This window comes from Marmota flaviventris, chromosome 1 (assembly GCF_047511675.1).
Source record: "Marmota flaviventris isolate mMarFla1 chromosome 1, mMarFla1.hap1, whole genome shotgun sequence".
Classification (NCBI taxonomy): domain Eukaryota; kingdom Metazoa; phylum Chordata; class Mammalia; order Rodentia; family Sciuridae; genus Marmota; species Marmota flaviventris.
Window position 1 is genome coordinate 25,986,419 of NC_092498.1, and position 21,455 is coordinate 26,007,873.

Here is a 21,455-nt window from a genome sequence, read left to right on the forward strand (position 1 = left end):
ATATTTTTGGCATAAGTTCTATCTTGTCTGATATTAATATAGTCACTTGAGATTCCTTATAGTTATGATTTGCATGGATATCTTCTTCTATCCTTCTATCTTTAACCTGTTTGGATCTTGAGAATTGAAGTTCCTCTCTTATAAACAGTGTATCTTTGCTTCCTACCCAGTCTGAAATCTCTCTCTTTTGACTGGAGTTTTTAGTCTACAATTATTAAAAGGATTTGAGGAACATCTGAATCTGTTATGTTTTCTTATATGTAGCATATGATTTCTTATGGTCTTCCTCTAGCATCTTCTTCATATTAAAAAAAAAAACAAAAAACCTTTTAAGCCTACTTTTAAATTCTTCTGTTGACTTTATATTCTTAGTGGTTGCTCCAGGCATTACAATTGATAAATTATTGTTTTACTCCAGGTTAAAAATGAATTCATATGCCAGGCATGATGGTGCACATCTGTAATTCCAGCAATTCTGGAGATTGAGACAGGAGGATCAAGTTCACGGCCAGCCTCACCAACTTAGCGAGGCTCTAAGCAACTTAGCAAGACCCAGACTCAAAAAAAATTAAAAAATAAAAAGGACTGGGGATGTAGCTCATGCCTCTGAGTTCAATTCCCAGTTTTTAAAGAAATGACTTAATATTTATAAAATATAGTCCTTCAATCCAATTTTCTCCCACTCTTATTATTCTCATATATGTTACATCTATATGTTTTATATTTAATTATACAATGTTATAATCATTGCACCAATCAAATGTTTTTTTAAAAAAAATTAAGAGAAAAAAGGATAACTCATTAATGAAATCTTTTATATTTACGTACATATTACTATTTCCATTGTTCATCCCTCCCCTGAAGTAAATAATTGTTGAGTATCATTTTTTCTCAGCTTGATAGACTTCCGTTAGCATTTCCCTCGGACTTTACTGATCTGAAAATGTCATTAGGTTTTATTTCTGAAGGATAGTTTTGTTAGATGTAGAATTTTAGTTGACAGGTGTTCTTAATAATTTTTAATATGCCAGTATATTGCCTTTCTGCCTCTACTAGTTCAGATAAAAGGACAGCTTCTAAACATAAATTTTCTCTGCATGTAATGATCTGTTTTACTCTTCCTGCCTTAAAGACTTCTCTTTATCTTTTTCTTTAAGCAGTTTCACTATGATGGCTCTATTATTGAGTCTCTTTCTGTTTCTCTTAATTATGGTAATGGGTCTACTTGGAGTAATATATTAATCATGTAATCGTGTAATCAGTAATTTTTTTGACAATTAAAAAATAAGCTTTTGCCCGCGTTTCCTTCCTCTTTTTCTGGAACAGTCAAATTCCTCTCCAGAAACCTTGCTCCAATATACACAATGTATCTGGTTTTTTTTTTTTTTTTAATAACCACTAAAAAGTCTATTTGTTATTTTCCTCGAATGTTCCTTCAACATAAAAGAAAATGTGCCTGCATCTAGAGCTTGAAGATAAATAAGACACTAAACTATGTTGCTCATGACATTGGGCATGAATTCTGGTCACAGTTTGTTGACCTCTGACCATTTCTGTTACTAAGTAGCTTCTGTGGCAGAACAGTATAACAGCTTCTCAAACATGATGAAGTTACCAGATGTGGCCATGGGTTGCATTTGTTTGGGGTGGTAGGTATCAGGGATTAAACCCAAGAGTACTTAACTACTGAGCCACATCCTTAGTACTTTCTTTTTAATTTTTTATTTTGAGACAGGGTCTTGCTAAGTCTCTGAGGCTGGCTTTGAACTTGCAATTTTTCTGCCTCATTCTCCCAAACTTGGGGGATTACAGGTATGTGCCACTGCACCAGGCCATGGGTTCTTAAAAGCAACTTCCAATTGCTAAGTTAATAACTATTATGACAAGCAGTTTATATATAGATTATAAATTCCCATCACTCTTTAAAATTAGACAAGAGATTCTGAAGAGAAGAATATATTATCTTTGAGGAAACTCTCCAGCTAAAATCCTGTTTATCAGCAAATTGTGTGACAAGGACAATTTATTTATTTTTTAATAAATAAATTACTCCTTAATTTCTTCATTTGTAACTTGGAGATATTAATACCCACATATTAACATAGGATTATTGTGAAAATTAAAGGAGGTAGAATTTTTTAAAGATTAGGAAGGTAGGCATTGAAAAAGTTCATGGGGAATTTTAGAAAATTATAAATGCATTCAGATAACTGGTTGCATAATCCTTTTAAAATGTCTTACATATAAACGTATCACATCTCATCTTAAATTTATATTTCCAGTTTACAAAATAGGACAGAATGTAATATAAATTTTTACAAATTTAAAGCAGTTGAGAAATCAGTTACTTGATTTAAAAAAACAAATCCGAGTGTTTAAAATTAATGACATGAGAAATAAAACATGGTTTTCACAGTTTTTAAAGTCACATGATGTAATAGCTTACAAATTTGTGTTGATATCAGTTGGCTGATATCCATCAAATTACTCAGACTTACAAAGAATAACAATTGTGGCAATTTACATATGCTTACTGAAAAATCATAGTCTAGACTCATGGATTTTTACCTTCCATTTACAAAATTTTTTCCTGTCAAATGTAAAATGTTCTAAAGCAGTTCATGCTAATTTTTTCAGTGACAGACATAAAGGATTATTATTAGAAGGTTCCAAAGAAATATTTTAACACAATAAATGTGCATTGCATTACAGTAGGTGTTTATGAAAAATAGTGATGATACAATTATAGATTTTATATCCAGGTAAAAGATTCATGCTAGTATTATCATTTTAGTAAAATGATAATATATTTTATATATGTATATATTATATATTTAATATAAAATGATAGTATATATTTTATAAATTATATACTTATATATTTCATAATCTATATAAACTAAAATCAGAAGTCTCAAATTCTTTCAAAATTAAGGGTATTAAAAATAAAATATGTTAGGTGCTCACTCATGGCATTCAATTAGTAGTACAATCTCAACCAAGACTGAATATTTTCTGATTTACTTATAGTGCTGTCCCGATTTCATTTTCATCTCTTTGCTTCCTAGCAGATTTAAGATGATAGTATCAACTTTCCTTAGCAGCTGAAAAATCAAATGAGATAATGTTCTAATATGGTCTTCAATTGAGGTATAATAAATATGTCATCTAAAATGAACCACCAGGTAAACAACTGCCACATGAATTCCAAGACTTAAACAACAAATCTGAGATTAAAGTCAACATGATGCACATACTCCTTCACAGAACACAGTCCCTTCCTTAGTATGGGCTCCACTATCTACCCAATTATCCAAGCCTGGAAGTCATCCTGAATACTCTCATCTCTCTCAAGTTCCATGTCTACCCAGACACCACACCCTACCAAGTGTCCCTCATAAGTCCACACATTCATCTTTTATCTCTTCCTACTGCCAAGGACTTTTTACATGTACTTATCATATTTTTATTTATTTTATATTTTATTTATTTATTTATTTATTTATTTATTATTTTATTTATTTTAAAATGTTAGTTCCTTTACCCTAGCTGCATGACCTGAACCAAATATAGGGAAGTTCAATAAAAACCTATGGTGTTGAAAAGTGAGCATGCTTACAGCCTCTTTCTCTTACTCAATCCCATTAAGTGGGACAGCAAAATTAAAAATCCTCTGGACAGGAGGATAAGTAATCATTCCCTATGGAAATGAAGGCTTCTCCCAAGAAAAGACCTCCATATGCTGCCATCTGAGGAGCTGTACCCCACCACCCTACAGTGAAGCCCAGCATTCCCTAGCTAAGCACCCAGAGCTTCTGTCAGCATCCTAGTGTTTGACTCTTAAATGTGGCTGACAATAAAGATCTCCAGTCAGCAAAGGATGCTTCCAATAAAAGAGAGAGACAAAAATAGACAAACAGAAAAAAAAACCAAACAGGCAATACAGAAGAAAACTCAAGGAACAATATTTATTTATTCTCAAAGATAGAAATTAACTCTTCTTGGTCTTCTTCAGGAGGATATGTTTGAATTCACTATCCAAATCTTCTGAATTTTTAATTTCTGTTAATGTGTTTTTGTTTCCATGAAATCTTCATTATTCATTGATTGTTTCTGTTTTATGGACTCATGTTCATATGTAATGAACACAACATCCCAGCAATCCTAATAAGGTTAGCAGTATCTTCACCGTTTTATAGAAGAGAAAATTGGGGCACAGAAAATTTAAAATTTGCTCAAAATCATATACTTAAGCAGGAAGGCACACCAAATTGGAATCCAAGCAGGTGGACTTCAGAGCCCAGACACTTAGCCACTAAACTGCCCCTTGCTAGTCACTAATCCTATTGATTAAAATCCACTGTAAGAGTTAAGCATGCAGCTTGAGCCTGACCAGTATGCAATTGAGACAGACAGGAACAAGGTAATCTCTAAGGTCTTAGTATTCATAATAGCTTATACAGGATTAATGCACTTCAAACAATCACGGCACATTTATTGCCTTAAAAAACACCTCTCAATTAAAGTGCCAAATTCAGAAGTGTCTAAACTGAGCACAGAATTGCAGAGTCCTAAAGTTATTAATACCTGTGCGAGACACCTAATTTAACTGGTCACCCACTGCATAGAGTTAGATGCTATATAAACATAAGGGAAAGGATAACTCAAAATTCTGCTTATAATCTCCTTGTCAATTTAGAAACCCATTATAAGATGATGAATCATTCAAAACACCAATAGTGACAAAACACAAACATGTAAATGAATGGTTTTCCTCTCATTTCCCCAACCCCCAGCTGTGCTCTCAGCTCTCTTACAGAAGGAGCTAGTGCCCTGCAACACCCCATTCTGTGCCTACTCTCACTTGTAGCTTCCAGGAGCATAAGGAAAAGAGCCTTGGCATCAGACACTTGACGAGATTATTTTGAGATTATTTTAACCAAAGATGATTATATACCTATCAAATTGGTTCCACTTGATTGTTGAAGCTATACATATGTTAGATAGCATATGTGGATTAGAAAAATAAAAAACTTCTGGAAGAACTTGGATGTCTAATCAATATTTACAATATTCTGTCTTTGAGTAAATGTGTCTGAAATCCCAACAACCAATGTGGAAGTAGACCTTTATCATTTTATATCTACCCAGTAGCCTTGGGGATCTCCATCATGTCAGTTCTCTCTGCTTCTAACGCAGCAGACTAACTACCAAAGTCTAATTTCTATTCACTGCCCTGCAACAAAATCTATCTCCACAGATCAGGAGTCACTCCATCATCTAGGAAGAATCACATTTTTCTTTAAAAACAACAACAAATGAACAATAACAAAAGAGCCAAATCACCATGGAGAAAGTTCATTTGTCTAAAATATACATAAACTTTAGTAAAAGGAAAGTGATGCATTATCAAAACCTCTCTAACAGTTCATCTTTCTTCTAAGATTTGAAGATGAAATCATGTCTCTGTCCACCATTACCGACAAATGTCTCTGTGAAATTGAGAAGAACAAACACCTATATTGTGGGTTGAATAGTATGACCCCAAAATCCATGCCCACCAGGAACTTCGGAATGTGACTTTATTTGTAAATAAAATCTTCACAGATGTAACCAACTAAAATAAAGCCATACTAGATTAGGGCAGGACTGAAATTCAATGACTGGTATCCTTCTAAGAAGAGGGTAAGACACAATGATGCATGGAGAAGAAGGTCATGTGAAGACAGGCAGAAATTGGAGTACTGTCACAGAACATCAAAGATTGCCAGGAGCCAAAAGAAGCTGGGAAAAAGCAAGTCAGCTCTTCTTCTCTGCAACCTTTACAGGGAGCTTGGTCCTGCCAATACCATAATTTTGAACCTGAAGACTCTAGTGCTATACAAGAATAAACCACTCTGTTTATGGTAATTTATTATAGCTGCCCTAGAGAAGTCATGCAACTTCTCAAATATAAAATTTAGATTGGTTAATTGCCAATTGAACCATAATTCAAATATCTTGTGTGTGTGTGTGTGTATAAAATGATTGGATATATATATATATATATATATATATATATATATATATATATATTTGTGTGTGTGTATACATACATATATATTCACACAAAAAGGGATTGAACACAGGGGCTTTGCACATGCTAGGCAAGCATTCCATCACTGAGCCACATCCCTAGCCCAACTTTCATTGCTTTTATAAACAAACGTTTTTGCCTTACATTTCCTCCCCACAAACCCATCATTTTGTTTGTTTTTTGTTGCTGTTGCTCACCTTGATGTAGTGAAGATAACTCTCTGCATGAAATGAATAATCAAATGCAGCATAAATTCAAATTTTCTACATAAAATCTATCATAGTATAATGTTTTAGTGTAGACCCTGCAATGTGACTGCCCATGTTCAACTTTTAACTCTACCACAAACTAGCTGTGACCTTATCTGGGTGACTTAACCCCCCCCATGCCTAATTTTTCTTCACTTTAAAATAAAAAACAATGGTAGTACATACATAGCACAATTTTGTGAGAATTAAGTGCAACTAGGCTCTGGCTGTGTATGCATAGCATGCAAACACACACTAAACACTATCTAATGATACTGTTCCTGTTTGAATTTGAAATTATTCCCTATTAGAGTATATTGATTTAAGAATAATCTCCCCTAAGAAAACCATTATGCATTTAAGAATACATGAAAGGAGACAGCTGGTTCCCTTGCCTTCTTATTCTGGGGAGATCTTAGAGGAAATTTTATATTATATAGAGAACACAATATCACAGATAAGAACAAATACATATTTAAAGTTGTTTTAAAGATAGGCTATCGTAAGACATTTCATCCACTGCCTTTTGAACCTTTCTGGTATCTTCTGACCCTTTATCAGTAGACACAAACCATGAGGACACAACATAAGGATTCTAATTTATAATACAAAAGCTGCTACTTAATTTCTCTAAGCTCCTATCAAAGGCAGAATGACTCTCAAAGCACCTAAACCTGAATTAAGTCATTATGCACTCCAGTTTAAAAAGACAAAATGCAAAGGCCCTCTCTGGGTACAAATGTGGGTAAGAATAGGGTTGCCTGCAAGCATTCCCACTGTAGCTAAAAGTTACAAGTCAAAATCTAAATTCCTAAGAGAGCTTGAGAGTAGAAAGCATGCCCCTGAAAGCATTTCACTCAGCATAGTACTCTCCTATTTTGAAAACTTTCTGGTTTTGACCTTTTGTAAATGAAGAATTGACCAGAACAGCAAAAGAGAGGTAAACTCAGATTCAAGTGTTCCCTCTCCATTGAGCAAGCCATGCTGCACTCTTATCAACGTGAATGTGGACAGGCATAGGCCACCACACCTGTCTGCCTTTAAAACACACATACACACACACACACACACACATATACTCTTTTAAATAAATATTTAAACATATTTTATATCATTTTAATATATTAATTTAAAGGAAACCACATATTGTGTTTGCATAATATATAAAGGGAAATAGTATCATATGACAGATAGCCCAGCTTGTCTCCATCTTCCTGAATACTTCAAGTTCTAACACTAAATACATGTAGGAGTTATGGTGCATGAACTTCTAGAAGTACCAATGGGATAAGATAGAAAAACTCAACAACAGTAATAGCTTTTTCTTCCACAAATAAATAGCAGAACAATAATACTATAAAAGACAGGAATGAGACATGAAGAAAGGAACAAATGTAACTTAAACTGACCCATAGTTTAATTTTTTCACTTGAAGTCGTTTTTATCTCTATTAAAAAATCATTTCAAAGTCGGCCTTTATTAGGAAAACCTCAAAATACTTTATTTAAAATACTCTATATAATATGTCATTTTGTGACCAATCCCTCCAAGCCTCCATGATTCTATCATTGTTGATCTCCAGGGCACTCAAAACTCTGAGTTAAAAGAGTCCTTAGGAAACCAAAACCACAAATGCCAAAGAGATGGCACAAACAACTTCTATTTTCTGCAAGTAGGGTTCAAGAGCCCAAAGCTATGAAGTCACAATGGCTGGAAAGTGTCTCCTAAAGCTCCAATGTTCTTTGTGATGTGACTGTGTGGCTATGGAGTTAGCTTCATTAAGTCTTGTTAAGATGAGGTCATCACAGTGTCCCTAATCAAATATGACCGTTGATCATTGTCATTATACAAAAGAAGATATTTGGACACAGACACAGGAGGAAGACCATATGAGAGCACAAGGGAGAAGACACCCATCTCCAAGCCAAGGAGAGAAGCCTGGAACAGACTGTAGCCCTCATGAGGAAGTTCATGCTAGCATGACCTCAGACCTCTAGCCTCCAGAACACTAAGACAACAGCTTCCTATTGTTTAAACCACTCAGTCTGTGGTACTTTGTTACAGCTGCCCTGGCAAAATCCGTCAGGGCTCTTGTCTTCTAATGTGATGAAAGGCAAAGCCAGGATCAATACCTGGGTCCCAGAGTCCAATACCCAGGGGAGCTCCCACCTCATGAGAAGGGCTTGCTGCCAACTCCCTGCTTTCACTCTAAGCTCACTCCCTCAAAACTCTTAAAAGTAACTCTACCATGTCTTTTTCTGCTCTCCTTCTTGACCTCTGTTGCCCTCCTGGAATGATATGGCAAGAGACGCTCACAGATGCCAGTGTCTGTTCTTATGCACCCAGGCCTCCAGAAATGTGGGCCAAATAAATCTGTTCTTTATGTAAAAAAAAATTAAATAAACTTGTTCAACTTCTTAAGGATCATGCTAAATATACACTGCTCATGCAGCACTTTAGTGAACACCACTCCCACATCACCAACAGGACATTTTCATACAGATGTCTCATGAACTCAAAACATCTAAAACCCAAATCAACCACTTCAAAAGGTCAGTAATGACACTATTTTGGAATCTAACAAGGTCTAGGCATAACAATCCCCTCCTCAGACAACTACATGGGCCTTGATTCCATAGTTATATTAAAAAATTCTACAAAATAAAAAATAAACCCCCTTTCAAAGGGATCATTTGAAGATTAAATTGAGTAACAGTACTTTCAAGCTATAAAGTATTAAAAAAAGTAATGTACACACAAACTACTTCCATCTCTGGAACCATTTTTTCATTCATTCAAAATTAGAACTATTGATATTTTCCTCCCATATCATCTATAACCAATAATCTATATGTCTCTGGCATTTTTTCTTCAAAATATCATTTTTGTCCCTGCTTTCTAACAGATCCATAATTTCCAGTCTCTAGTACTTTGAATGACTGATTTATCAGCTTCTAATTTCCTCTGTATTTAATCTATATTGTATCATACTACCAGATTTCTCTTTAAGAATACAGTCTGCTGTATCAGAGGCTCACTGACCCACACAGTGAGGTCCCATTTATGCAGCCCTGCATTCTACAACACAACTGCAGCCTAAGGCTAGTCCCCTGTTCATCTCCCTGCTCGGAATGAAGTCATCTTGCCAGGCAAACCCAGCTCCCAGTGTGCCTAGGTTCACCATATTCTTCTCCCTTGTGTTGCCCTTTCAGGTGTCCTAAGGCCAGTGTTAACAAGTAGATCATCAACAATTTTCATTTTACTCTACTTGCTTCTTCCCTTAAAATGTCCTACAAATGGACCTACCTGTCATAATGGATGCTATTATCATTATGAACTTGCTCTAAACCTTGAATCTAGATCAGCACCCATAGTGAGAAAAGGTTGATTAATTCTAGTACACACCCCACAAGCTGGGGAACATGCCGGCTGGTCAGTCTCCTGGCCCTCTCCTAATGCCTCACATTCAGGGTCTACCAGAATCAAATTCAATAGCACTGTCCAACTTGTCTTCCTCCACAGTTCAACAAAAACCAACTGATCCATCTCAGCTGGTGGTTTCCAATCCCATCAGGCATAGAACCCTCTTTATACATTTTTACTACTTTGCTTTTACTATGAACTGAAATTCATACTGAATAAGATGTATGCACATGAATAATTTCAAATATTCATAATTTCAAATGTACTAATCTATATCTACATGTAACTAAAACACATGGATATATGTGAAATATATGCAGATATGTATATGAAATTTGTCTTTACTACTATGAAATGAAATTCATAGATAATAGGACATACGCATACATACAATTTAAAATATTGATGTAAATAATTTCAAATATATTTATCTATATATAACAAGAATAGTAAAAAGAAATAAAAAGTTATTTATAATAAAACAGTATATTTAAATACATAAATAGGTACAATTATGTTAGAAAACATTGAGGCATTGGGCTCACACCTACATATAGAATCAGCATAAATGCAACCACTATAAATACAGACTGATCTACAGGTATAACATCAGTGACTTCAATAACACAAGCAGAACTACCATTAGTTATATATTTTCCAAGTTATATATGTAAAAGTTATAAAAGAACATTCAACAAGACAAAATTCATTTTTCTTTTAAATTTACACTGCAGTTATGTTCCTGGGAAATTTGGAATGCAATAAATCTGTACAGATCATACTTTTTGTTTATATTTGAAAGAGTTGAGGGTTATAGCCTCAGAAAAATATAAACAAGTTTTTCACTCTGTGAATGCCTAATAGTACAATCAAAAGTCTTCTGGAACATAATTGTTCATTGTATTAGAACAGTGAATGACAAACTTTTTTCCCTAAAGAGTCGGACTTTACAGAAGTAAAGGGGACCATAAAGTCTGGCACAAGAATATAAGAATACAGCCACAGACAACACATAAATAAATGGGATTGACTGTGTTTAAATAAAACTTTATTTGCAAAAATAGGCAGTAGGCTTCAGGTGCAGCAGGACCTCTCTAGAGTGACTCATATATATTGAAAGGTGTCCAGCTGCCACACACTAAATGTGTGTCAGTTGCACTGTCCTATTATTGTGACAACAAAGATACCTCCTATGGAGCAAGAACCACTCCACATTCATCTCACCACTGAGAATCCTGATCTAAACCATTGCTATGTGCTTGACAACCAGTCCTTTTCTATGCCTGCCTGTAATGCAACTTTTCTTCAATTTACTCTTCACTGTTTAATCTTAATTCTAATTGAGGGCCCAGCCAGCACCTTAGCTCCCTTTCTCTAATGAAGGGATTTACTTAGAAATTAGAATATTTTCAAAATGATTTGACATTGATGTGCCACCATATATTATTCCTCAACTTGTTATCTATATGCTCTGTCTACCACCAGGAAGACAGATTCCTTGAGAGCAAAGACACTATCTAACACTTCATCATATTTATAGACTCCAGCTTAATGATTTTCTGTAAGTCACGCAATAACTATGATAGAGTGAACGCCATGCTGAATGGTGAGGCTATTCCTGTGAAAGTTCAATAAAGATCCATGAATTCTATAAGATTGTAGTGAATAGAGAAGACAGGACACCATTTCAGATTCCAATAAGAATCATAACAAAAATAAACAGGATGGTGACCTGGTGAGTAAAGATGGGTTGGATAATGGTTAGCTGCTATTTTAGATAAGAAAGCCATAGGAAAACTTCTCTGAAAATAGATTTAAATTAATACCTGGCATCTAAAAAGATCCAAGGAAGAGCACTGTAACCAGGAGAAGAGCATGGGTAAAATCCTTGAAACAGAAACCCCTGTGGCATGAATGAAGAAAAACCAGTCATACAGTATTTGACACAGAGTTTTAAATAAGGGGAGTGATATAATATGATTTAGCTCTTTAAAAAGATTATACTAGTTTCAGAGTAGGGAACAGACAATAATAACTCCAGAGAAGAAGCAGGGAGTTCAATTTAGAAGTGATTGCAAGGAAGAACTGATGATGTCCTGGACTGGGGCCATTATGGTTTGGCTTTTTTGCCCTCCAAAAGCTTCTATTTAATGGAAGTACATGAAGAGGTGAATGATCAGATCACAAGAGCTGTGATCTAAGCAGTGTATCCTAGTGTGAATGAATTAACTGGGTGCTAGCTACAGGCAGGTGGGGCATGGCTGGAAAAAGGAGGTTACTGAGGGCGTACCCTGAAAGGGTTTGACCTCTTCTCCTCTCTCTATGCTTTCCAGACACCTTGAGGTGAGCAGCTTTCCTCTTCCATCCCCTCTATCCTGATATTCTGCTTCACCTAAAGTACAGAATCATGGAGCCAGTTGATTGTGACTGAATCTCTGAAACTATGAGCCCAAATCGACTTTTTCTCATCTTGTTGGACATTTTCATCACAACAATGAAAAGCTTACTAATACAGGGGGTGACACTGAAGAGACACTTGTGCTATATATAAACAGATTTGAGATATCTTTTAGAGAACTAATCAATAGGACTTGACTTGTTGATTGGCTACATTTGGGTAGGATAAGACTGGATGTTGCTATTAGGAATGCAGGAATAATATGGTTTGGGATATGGTGAACAAAAGAGCTTTTGGGATGTAAGTTTGAGGTAACTGTTATGCAATGATTGATTCTTGAAGATGGAACCACACTTGCATTCCCACAATGAGCCTTGCTTGATAGTGATATATTTTTTAATATATATTATTGGATTCAAGAGGAGATGCCAAGTAGGCAGAGGAATGTGAAATGAGATGGAGACAAGGTCTTAAAGGGATGCATGTGTCTAGGTCATTGTGGCTGCTATTTAAATTCATGAAAGGAATCACCTAGGAAAAAGTACTTATTAGAGTAGGAGGGAAAATCCCCTCCCTGTCCTGAAACTCTCCAAAACTTAGAGGAAAAAGCCAGCACAAGAGGAAAAGGAAAACCTTAATACATCTGTACAGATCATACTTTTTATTTCTATTTGAAAGAATCACAGAAAAGAAAATTTCAACCATGTGCATTTGTTAACAGGATGGTTAAATAAAAATGAGAGCTGTACATTCTGTTTGATGAGAAGGAGGTAACTCATGAACTTTATAAGAGCAGTCTCAGCTAAATAGGAATGAAGGAAGCCAAACAAATATGAGATGAAAAGAGGAATGAGAAGAGAGAAAGTAGAAAGAGAAAGCAGATTTCTCAGAAATAAATAGTGTAAATTATACTGATAGTTATGAGAAACAAGCCAGGCTAGTGAGAGTGCATGTAGTTCACCAGGACCTTCATACAGGTAAACCACTGATGTTTAACTCATCTGGCTCCACAGAACAAGTAGCTGTGATCTCTTCAATGAAAAATAAACTGAGATCTCAGGTCAAAATAATTTGTACTTTGAAAGATATAGAGATAAAGCTACTAATCCTGAGTTATGACACCGAACTAAAAATTCCCTACAAATAAGGGGTGATATTTCTTTTCAAGCACAGAAACTTTTCTAGGCAGGAACTAATTTCATAAAAATTAAAATCTTATATAGCAACTACATTATAAAAGGAATCTTTAGGAAAATGGCAAAGTAGAGGAAATATTACAATATAAGTCTCCCTAATATATAAAGGTTATATCAATAAGAAAGTCAATAGAAGATACAGTAAATGACATGTACAAAGAAATCAAGAAAGAAGATATTCAAATGATTAATAAGATAGCATACCATGAGCTTCTCATTACTAAAGAATTTCCCATAAAACATGAATGTAGAGCAATGTCACACTAATATGTATTTTAGGAGCTCCTCAAACAAAATCAAATACACAGAAGTCCTCAATTACCATCAATGCATAGCATTGTATTTTTCTAAACATACATATGGTTACAAAACATACATATATATGTGTAGACATACAGCAGTATAGTCTTGTATTCTTAACATTAATTTGATATAATTTGTTAAGAGGCACTGATATCAGCATACACACACCAATGAAAAATATAAAAATTTAATTTAAAAACTAAGCATATTCTGAGATGTAAAATACGTACGCAGTTACAAACATCATACAAACACAAAGGCACAGACAACAAGTAAAAGTGCCTACCTTCCCTGATTGCTGTGAAAGGGGTACCCTCTTCTTCTTGCAGCCTGATCACCTTCAGGGCTACCAACTTCCCATTTACCCTGAGAGAAACAACAACAACAAAAAAAAGATGAAAAGTGAAAATATGTGCCTATTAAGGCTCTAATTGTCTTCCTTACCATTTCTATTTTATGCAATTTTGCTTTGAAAATGTCAGTGACTCAATTATACCACCACAGCAAGATTAATTCTGTAAGGCTGGGAATGCTATATCATCATCATAAATATTCACATTTTAAACATTCACACTTGCATAGGCCAAGATTTAATTGAAGTTTTCTGTGATTCACTCTGTTCCTTCCAGAATGAAACTAGTATTTAACAAAATCACCACACTTGACAATTATTCTCAAATTAATGAAAAATCTTGCACCCAAAATAACTTTCTTTGTTTCTCAATAGCTTCCTTCTTTGTTTCTTTTGCTGAAACGTCTGTATCTTCAGTCTTTGATGAGGTCATTCAGTCCCCCAGGACAGAAATCCAACACTTAGCCTTCTCTCCTCTCTCAACATCACCCATTTTGCCCACTTTTTTTTATTTAAGAGCCTTCCATGATTATATTTGATCTGGTTGTGTTTTATATTACAGTATATCATCAAAAAGTTATGAATATACTATTACAAGATTACACAAAACCTATCCAAAGCAGATGGCTCTTCCAGACACATCCTAAATGTGTGTCGGCTCTAATTAAGAGTAAGATTATGCTATAGAGACACCATTTTATCCAGTCAATTCTGTCAACTATTGAAAACATGATTATTCCTATTGGTCTTCTTAATTGCTCTATTTTCCACAATTACAAGACCTACCAGCATACTCAATTTGGTTGGTTTGTTAATTAAAATAGTTTTTTTTAAAAAAAAAAAAAAACATTAAAAATGTGAAGGGTACAAGAAGGTTATCTGGCGAAAAATAAATCTCCCTGCCATACTCTGCTTCAGCCACCTAGCTCTCACCCTCTGGGTCATCATTTACCATTACTCATCTATACTTTAAGGTCCACAGATTCCATAGACATATGTATCACATTAATAATTGTGTGTGCACACACACATATAAGTACACATACACAAATGATAGTATAGAATTCAGAGTACATTGTGTATTGCTTTTGTGACTTAATAACTATTTAGGTTACTTCCTAATACATTTATAGAAAAGTATCTCTTGCTTTTGGAAGGCCAGAGTGTATTTCTTTGCATGAGCATAACATACTGAATTCTGGTCCTCTGTTGATAGGCATTTAGCTTGTTCTCAATTTTTTGCTGCTCTAATGATGCAATGAAAATTCTTGTATACAAAATTTCATCCATGAAAAAATGTCTGCATGATAAATTCCTAATTTTGATGAATACTGGAAATGTACTCGAGACAGAGGATACCAATTGACCCTTCCCATAGCAAACAAAGAGAGTTCCTGTTCTTTCTCTGTCATGTATGCTATGTGTTATTAATATTTGACTTTGTCAGCCTCATAGATCGCAAATTGTTTCTTGTTGCAATTTAGTTATTATTATTTCTTTCTTTTGGGGGGATAGAACTTAAGGCTTTGCATATACTAACCAAGCATTCTACCAGAGAGCTACAACCTCAGCTCTCTTGTTGCCATTTACATTCCTACCAAGGATCTTCAGAGGTTAAAGAAAACATAAAGAAGATCTCCTGTGACCCAGAAAATGCAGCACCTGAGTCTAACATAAAGAACACAGATGCCTTTTTGAAAAAACTACATCTAATTGCTCTTCATTTTCCTCTAAAAATTGTCATAGACATAAAACCCAAAAGGCCAAGAAATTTGTCACAGTCCAACCATCCCAGTGGTATTTGTCATTGAACTGATGGTGAAATCCATTCTTACTGGTACAAGGATCCACAGAGTCATGTCCTGAAGCTCAGAAGTTGTGCTGATTTCTCCTGATTTCAGCTGGGAGGACAGGCCTACTGCCTTGCTGCTCTGCCACCTCTGGTCTTGAGTACATTACCTTGATTCCTCCCATCCTGTGTGTGTCTCAAGTACACAGGTGCAGGCAAAACTTTGCTAGGCACGTGGGGTTCAGCTGGAGTCTATACCTTGTGCTCTTCACTTTGTCCTTAGGACTCAAGAGCCTTTGGCAAGGCTTGAGGCTGCAAGTGCTGACATCTGTGCAGATTTTTCTCAGCCCAGCTGAGCTCATCCCTGGCTCCCTGAGGAGGCAGCAACTGATTCCAGGAACTGCTTGGAATTTTCCTCTCATTTACAGATATTTTCCCCTCACCCATTAAACACACAACCTTCCTCCCACAAAGCTTCCCATTTCCCTTGAGAAGAGTTAGCTTGAATGTACTGTGAACTGAATTCTGGAACACAACACAGGAACCTGATACTTCTGAAGATCATGTACTTAAAAACCACTCTCAGCCATGAAACCATGACTGGCCTTTACCACACTGAGCGTGGCAGAGCCTCTAATTGGGTAAGCAGTCTTCAAATGAAACTAAAGAAGGAACCCTTGTAAATACTCTCATAGAATAATTTGCATTACTTTCATGGTTAAAAAAAATTTTGAATTTATTTCCTATAACTGTATAAAAGAACAAAACAAAGGTTCATAGAATACTAATTCTAAAATCTGCATGACTGAACCTACAAGTATTAGTTTTTGTAATAGGTCATGATAATCACAATAGTTGGTGACATTGAGACTTTATCTATCACACATGTGAAACTAAAATCTCCTTTAAATTTATATTATACTATAATAGGTCCAGAAGTAGAGGGGCTGTTTCATTAGCTGATATTTGCCTATTATTTCCTGGCACACAAAAATGTTTAATGAATGAATGTTGACACTGTTCATACACTCATATTTTTTACTCAAACATGCAAAATAAATCAAGAATTAAGTATAAAAATCATTTTCAAAAATTACGGAAATACCAAAACTTTATAAAGCTTTCAACATCTCCTTTCATGTTTTTCTTCATTTTCTTTTCTCTCAGATTAAAGGTGCAGCCTCTTTGTTTTTGATACATGTAGATATAGACAAATTTTCACTTCCAAAGTTTTAGAATTTATAGAATGCTTTGTTAATTAACCTTTTTACACCCAATAGACATGTTTCAAAACATTCATTATCCTTTAATAATCTGAGCACAGACCACTAATCAGCAGCATCCCCTCTTTCCAGTTGCTTCATTGGTTTCCCATTAAGAATCATATTGATCATCAAATTACTCTTTAACCTCACAGTCACTGTAACCTTCTCTTTTCTTAATTAGCTTCCCTCCGTATGTCTGCACACTCACCTACTGCAGCCCCCTCAGCTTTATAGGCTACTGAAAAATCCCAAATTACTGGCTCCTCCTTTGGAAAAAAGTAACATTTCTGAAACTTTCTAACATTCTATTTTTTGTACATATGAATTGGAAATGTCAGTATGACGGGAAATACTTGAAATCCTAAGTAAGTCCTGTTAGTTCTTAATATTAAAAGATATGTATTACATTATGAATAACAAAATAAACATTGTATCTCCTAATTATCTTGTACCTGTAATTTATTTTACGAAGATTCAAAACATGTAATTCAAATGTTGATTTAAATAACTTATAATATTCACAAAATTCATGTGAATCAATTAATTAGAGCTGTTTACAAGAAAACATTGAGGATTCCTCTTTAACATGTCTTATTAATTAAATCAAAAGCTAATGAATAGAAAGCAATCAAGGATTGATTGCCAGTGGAGACATTAATTCAGGTAAATAATGTGGTTTTAAAAAAAAATGCTTCTGGGGCTGGGGTTGTGTTGTGGCTCATCAGTAGAGCGCTCACCTAGCATATGCGAGGACCTGGGTTTGATCCTCAGCACCACATAAAAATAAATAAATAAAATAAAGGTATATTAAAAAAATGCTTCAGGGTTAGGGCATAGCTGAGTGTAAAGCTCCTGCCTTGCATGTCAAGTCCTATGTTAGAACCCCAGCGCTACAAAACGTAATGATAAGCCTGGCATAGTGGCGCACGCCTGTAATCCCACTGGCTGGGGAGGCTGAGACAGAAGGATCAAAGCCAACAGTGAGGTGCTTAGCAACTCAGTGAGACCCTGTCTATTAATGAAATACAAAATAGGGCTGGGGGTGTGGCTTAGGGGTTGAGTGTCCCTGAGTTCAATCTCTGGTACCAAAAAAAAAAAAAAAAAAAAAAGTAATGATAATCATTTTTTAAAAGCTTTAAACTGTGTTGCTAATACCACAAACAGTATATTGAAGACATTAACAAATTTGCCTCCAGTTACTTGTAAGTTACGTTTATTGGCACTTTATTTCAGCAATTCTCCACTGTTCTCTTATTCTTCCAACAACTACCATTCCCAGCTTGGCCTCACTGCCAGGCACACTTCAGGCCCCAAGATAGGTGACAGGTGGCTTTAGTTTGCCCATCACATGAGTTGAGCTATCAAGGGTAGCACAAGGCACAGGTGCACACACAGAGGAGACAGCTCCAGGCAGACAGACGTGGGGAAACTACATGGCCAGGTAGAACTAACTGAAGTGGCATCCAGTTTTCAAACTGGTTCTAACCAGAAATCTCAAAATCTGCCAGCTTCAGAAATTCGACCCACAATTCTGTGCACCTTAAATTTGTAGATAAAAAATTCTCTTGTGAGAGCGAAGCAAGGTGTGGAAGCTTTGAATAAAGAGAAAAGTCTATTCTTTTTTTTTTTTTTTTTTTTGTCCATTTGTTCATTCAACATTTTGCAAAACCTAAAACTCCCCCACTTCACTCAGGGTACATTTTCCAGATTCAAAAGATGATGCTCAAAGAGAAATTGTTCACAGATAAACAATTCTCAAAGGAAAGCCTAAAGGCTTTCTATTCCATTAGTTACCTCAAATTAATAGGATAACTTAGTACAATAAAACAAAATTACAAATATTATCCAGGTCATCTTTGAAAATAGTGTCTATGTGCTAACACCTAGAAGAAATTATGTCTAGAGGATATAAAGGAAATTAGAGAATATACCTAAAAGAAATTTAATATACTTTGGGAAATCTAATATATTCTGCCTCTCTCATCCATTATGATTGTGTCTCAGGAGAAGCTGCTAAGGAAAATGATACCAGGTGCAGGCAGATACACTGTTTTTGTTTCCATGCTGTCTTGGTAGAAGGAAATGCAGATACCACTGAGGGAGTGACAGTAGCAAGCTGTGAAATAGCAAGGGCAATACTGTGGTTGAATTTATACACTTTTGGAAGAATTATTAAAAATATTTGAAAAATTACACTAATTTTTTGCTTAATTTATTAATACCTTCTTTTAAAAGTAGTTCAAATGCTGACTATTCTTTATTATATATTTCAAAAATTAAAAGCTCAGCTACATATTCACAGCTTTACTATTGTCATCTAAATCCAATTTGCATTCAGCTACAATTGAGAAGTCATTTCAAAACTAACCTTCATTTCTCTGGCATATCCTGAGTGCTATCTACTATACTTTATTAAAAAGAATTAGAATAATTACAACTTCAAGGTACACTGTCAGTAATTACATCTTGTCTTAATCTTTATCAAAATTGTATAGACAAAAGTAGAAGATTAATGCTGATTCCTGTTAAATTAACTTCTTTTAAATAAAATCTGCACATTAATAAACAATAGTACATTGGGTATTTATTAGAACATGACTAACAACAAAATGCCTGAGAATTTCATGCAATGAGAAAATATATTCAATTAAAAATTATTATCTATAAAAATAAATGCCTTACAAAAGCACGGTTCATCTTTATCAATGTTTTTATCAAACTTACAAACTCAGAATATTTTGAAATATAAAATCAGACTTTTGAATAATGTTTTAAACATGAAAATGTTCACAGCAGAAAATAGAAGTCAGAATGTTTCAACAATTCCAGGACAACCAACTTTGCACCCTTCCAAAAATTAAATCTGTCAACAAAGGAATTTATGGTGCTGTTACCTTGTAATTAGAAGTCACATCTGGGAACAAATCTTTACTCCTCACACTTCAGATAGAGCCCTAATATCCAGAGTATACAAAGAACTCAAAAAATTAGACAATAAGAGAACAAACAACCCAATCAACAAATGGGCCAAGGACCTGAACAGACACTTCTCAGAGGAGGACATACAGTCAATCAACAAGTACATGAAAAAATGCTCACCATCTCTAGCTGTCAGAGAAATGCAAATCAAAACCACCCTAAGATACCATCTCACTCCAGTAAGATTGGCAGCCATTATGAAGTCAAACAACAACAAGTGCTGGCGAGGATGTGGGGAAAAGGGTACACTTGTACATTGCTGGTGGGACTGCAAATTGGTGCAGCGAATTTGGAAAGCAGTATGGAGATTTCTTGGAAAGCTGGGAATGGAGCCACCATTTGACCCAGCTATTCCCCTTCTCGGTCTATTCCCTAAAGACCTAAAAAGAGCATGCTACAGGGACACTGCTACATCGATGTTCATAGCAGCACAATTCACAATAGCAAGACTGTGGAACCAACCTAGATGCCCTTCAATAGACGAATGGATAAAAAAAAAATGTGGCATTTATACACAATGGAGTATTACTCTGCATTAAAAAATGACAAAATCATAGAATTTGCAGGGAAATGAATGGCACTAGAGCAGATTATGCTAAGTGAAGCTAGCCAATCCCTAAAAAACAAATGCCAAATGTCTTCTTTGATATAAGGAGAGTAACTAAGAACAGAGTAGGGACGAAGAGCATGAGAAGAAGATTAACATTAAACAGGGATGAGAGGTGGGAGGGAAAGGGAGAGAGAAGGGAAATTGCATGGAAATGGAAGGAGACCCTCAGGGTTATACAAAAGTACATACAAGAGGAAGTGAGGGGAAAGGGAAAAATAATACAAGGGGGAGAAATGAATGACAGTAGAGGGGGTAGAGAGAGAAGAGGGGAGGGGAGGGGAGGGGGGATAGTTGAGGATAGGAAAGGCAGCAGAACACAACAGACACTAGTATGGCAATATGTAAATCAATGGATGTGAAACTGATGTAATTCTGCAATCTGTATATGGGGTAAAAATGGGAGTTCATAACCCACTTGAATCAAAGCGTGAAATATGATATATCAAGAAATTTGTAATGTTTTGAACAACCAACAATAAAAAATTAAAAAAAAAATAAACACTGGAGACAGGAAAAAAAAAAAAAAGTCACATCAACAACAATTCAGGCTCCGAAGGAGACAGAGGTCCTCATTGGCTTACCATCCTCAGCTCCATTTCCTGAAAAAAGCAGTCCCTCAAAGACTTTGGTGGAACTCAAATTCCTCTATAGTGAACCAAATCTTTAATTCTACCTTATGTTGAGACAAAATGCTGCTTCTTGCAAGTTCCATTCTGACTTGAGTTCCATATTCACCAAGACTAAACTAATCGCTCTTCCACTTCACTAAACAAAGTATCTAGCCCCTCATTCAACAAATACTGAGAGATTATGAGT

General features: G+C 35.3%; 1 protein-coding gene across 4 annotated transcripts in view; it reads right to left on the reverse strand.

The window, feature by feature from the left end:
• The window catches only part of Cdk14 (cyclin dependent kinase 14), a 767,749-nt gene that overhangs the window by 398,199 nt on the left and 348,095 nt on the right, over nt 1–21,455 (reverse strand). For all 4 annotated transcript variants that reach the window (XM_071612068.1, XM_071612070.1, XM_071612062.1 and 1 more), the window contains exon 5: nt 13,931–14,010. In XM_071612068.1, coding sequence (XP_071468169.1) covers nt 13,931–14,010 — 80 coding nt within the window. The remainder of the gene's footprint in view (nt 1–13,930; nt 14,011–21,455) is intronic.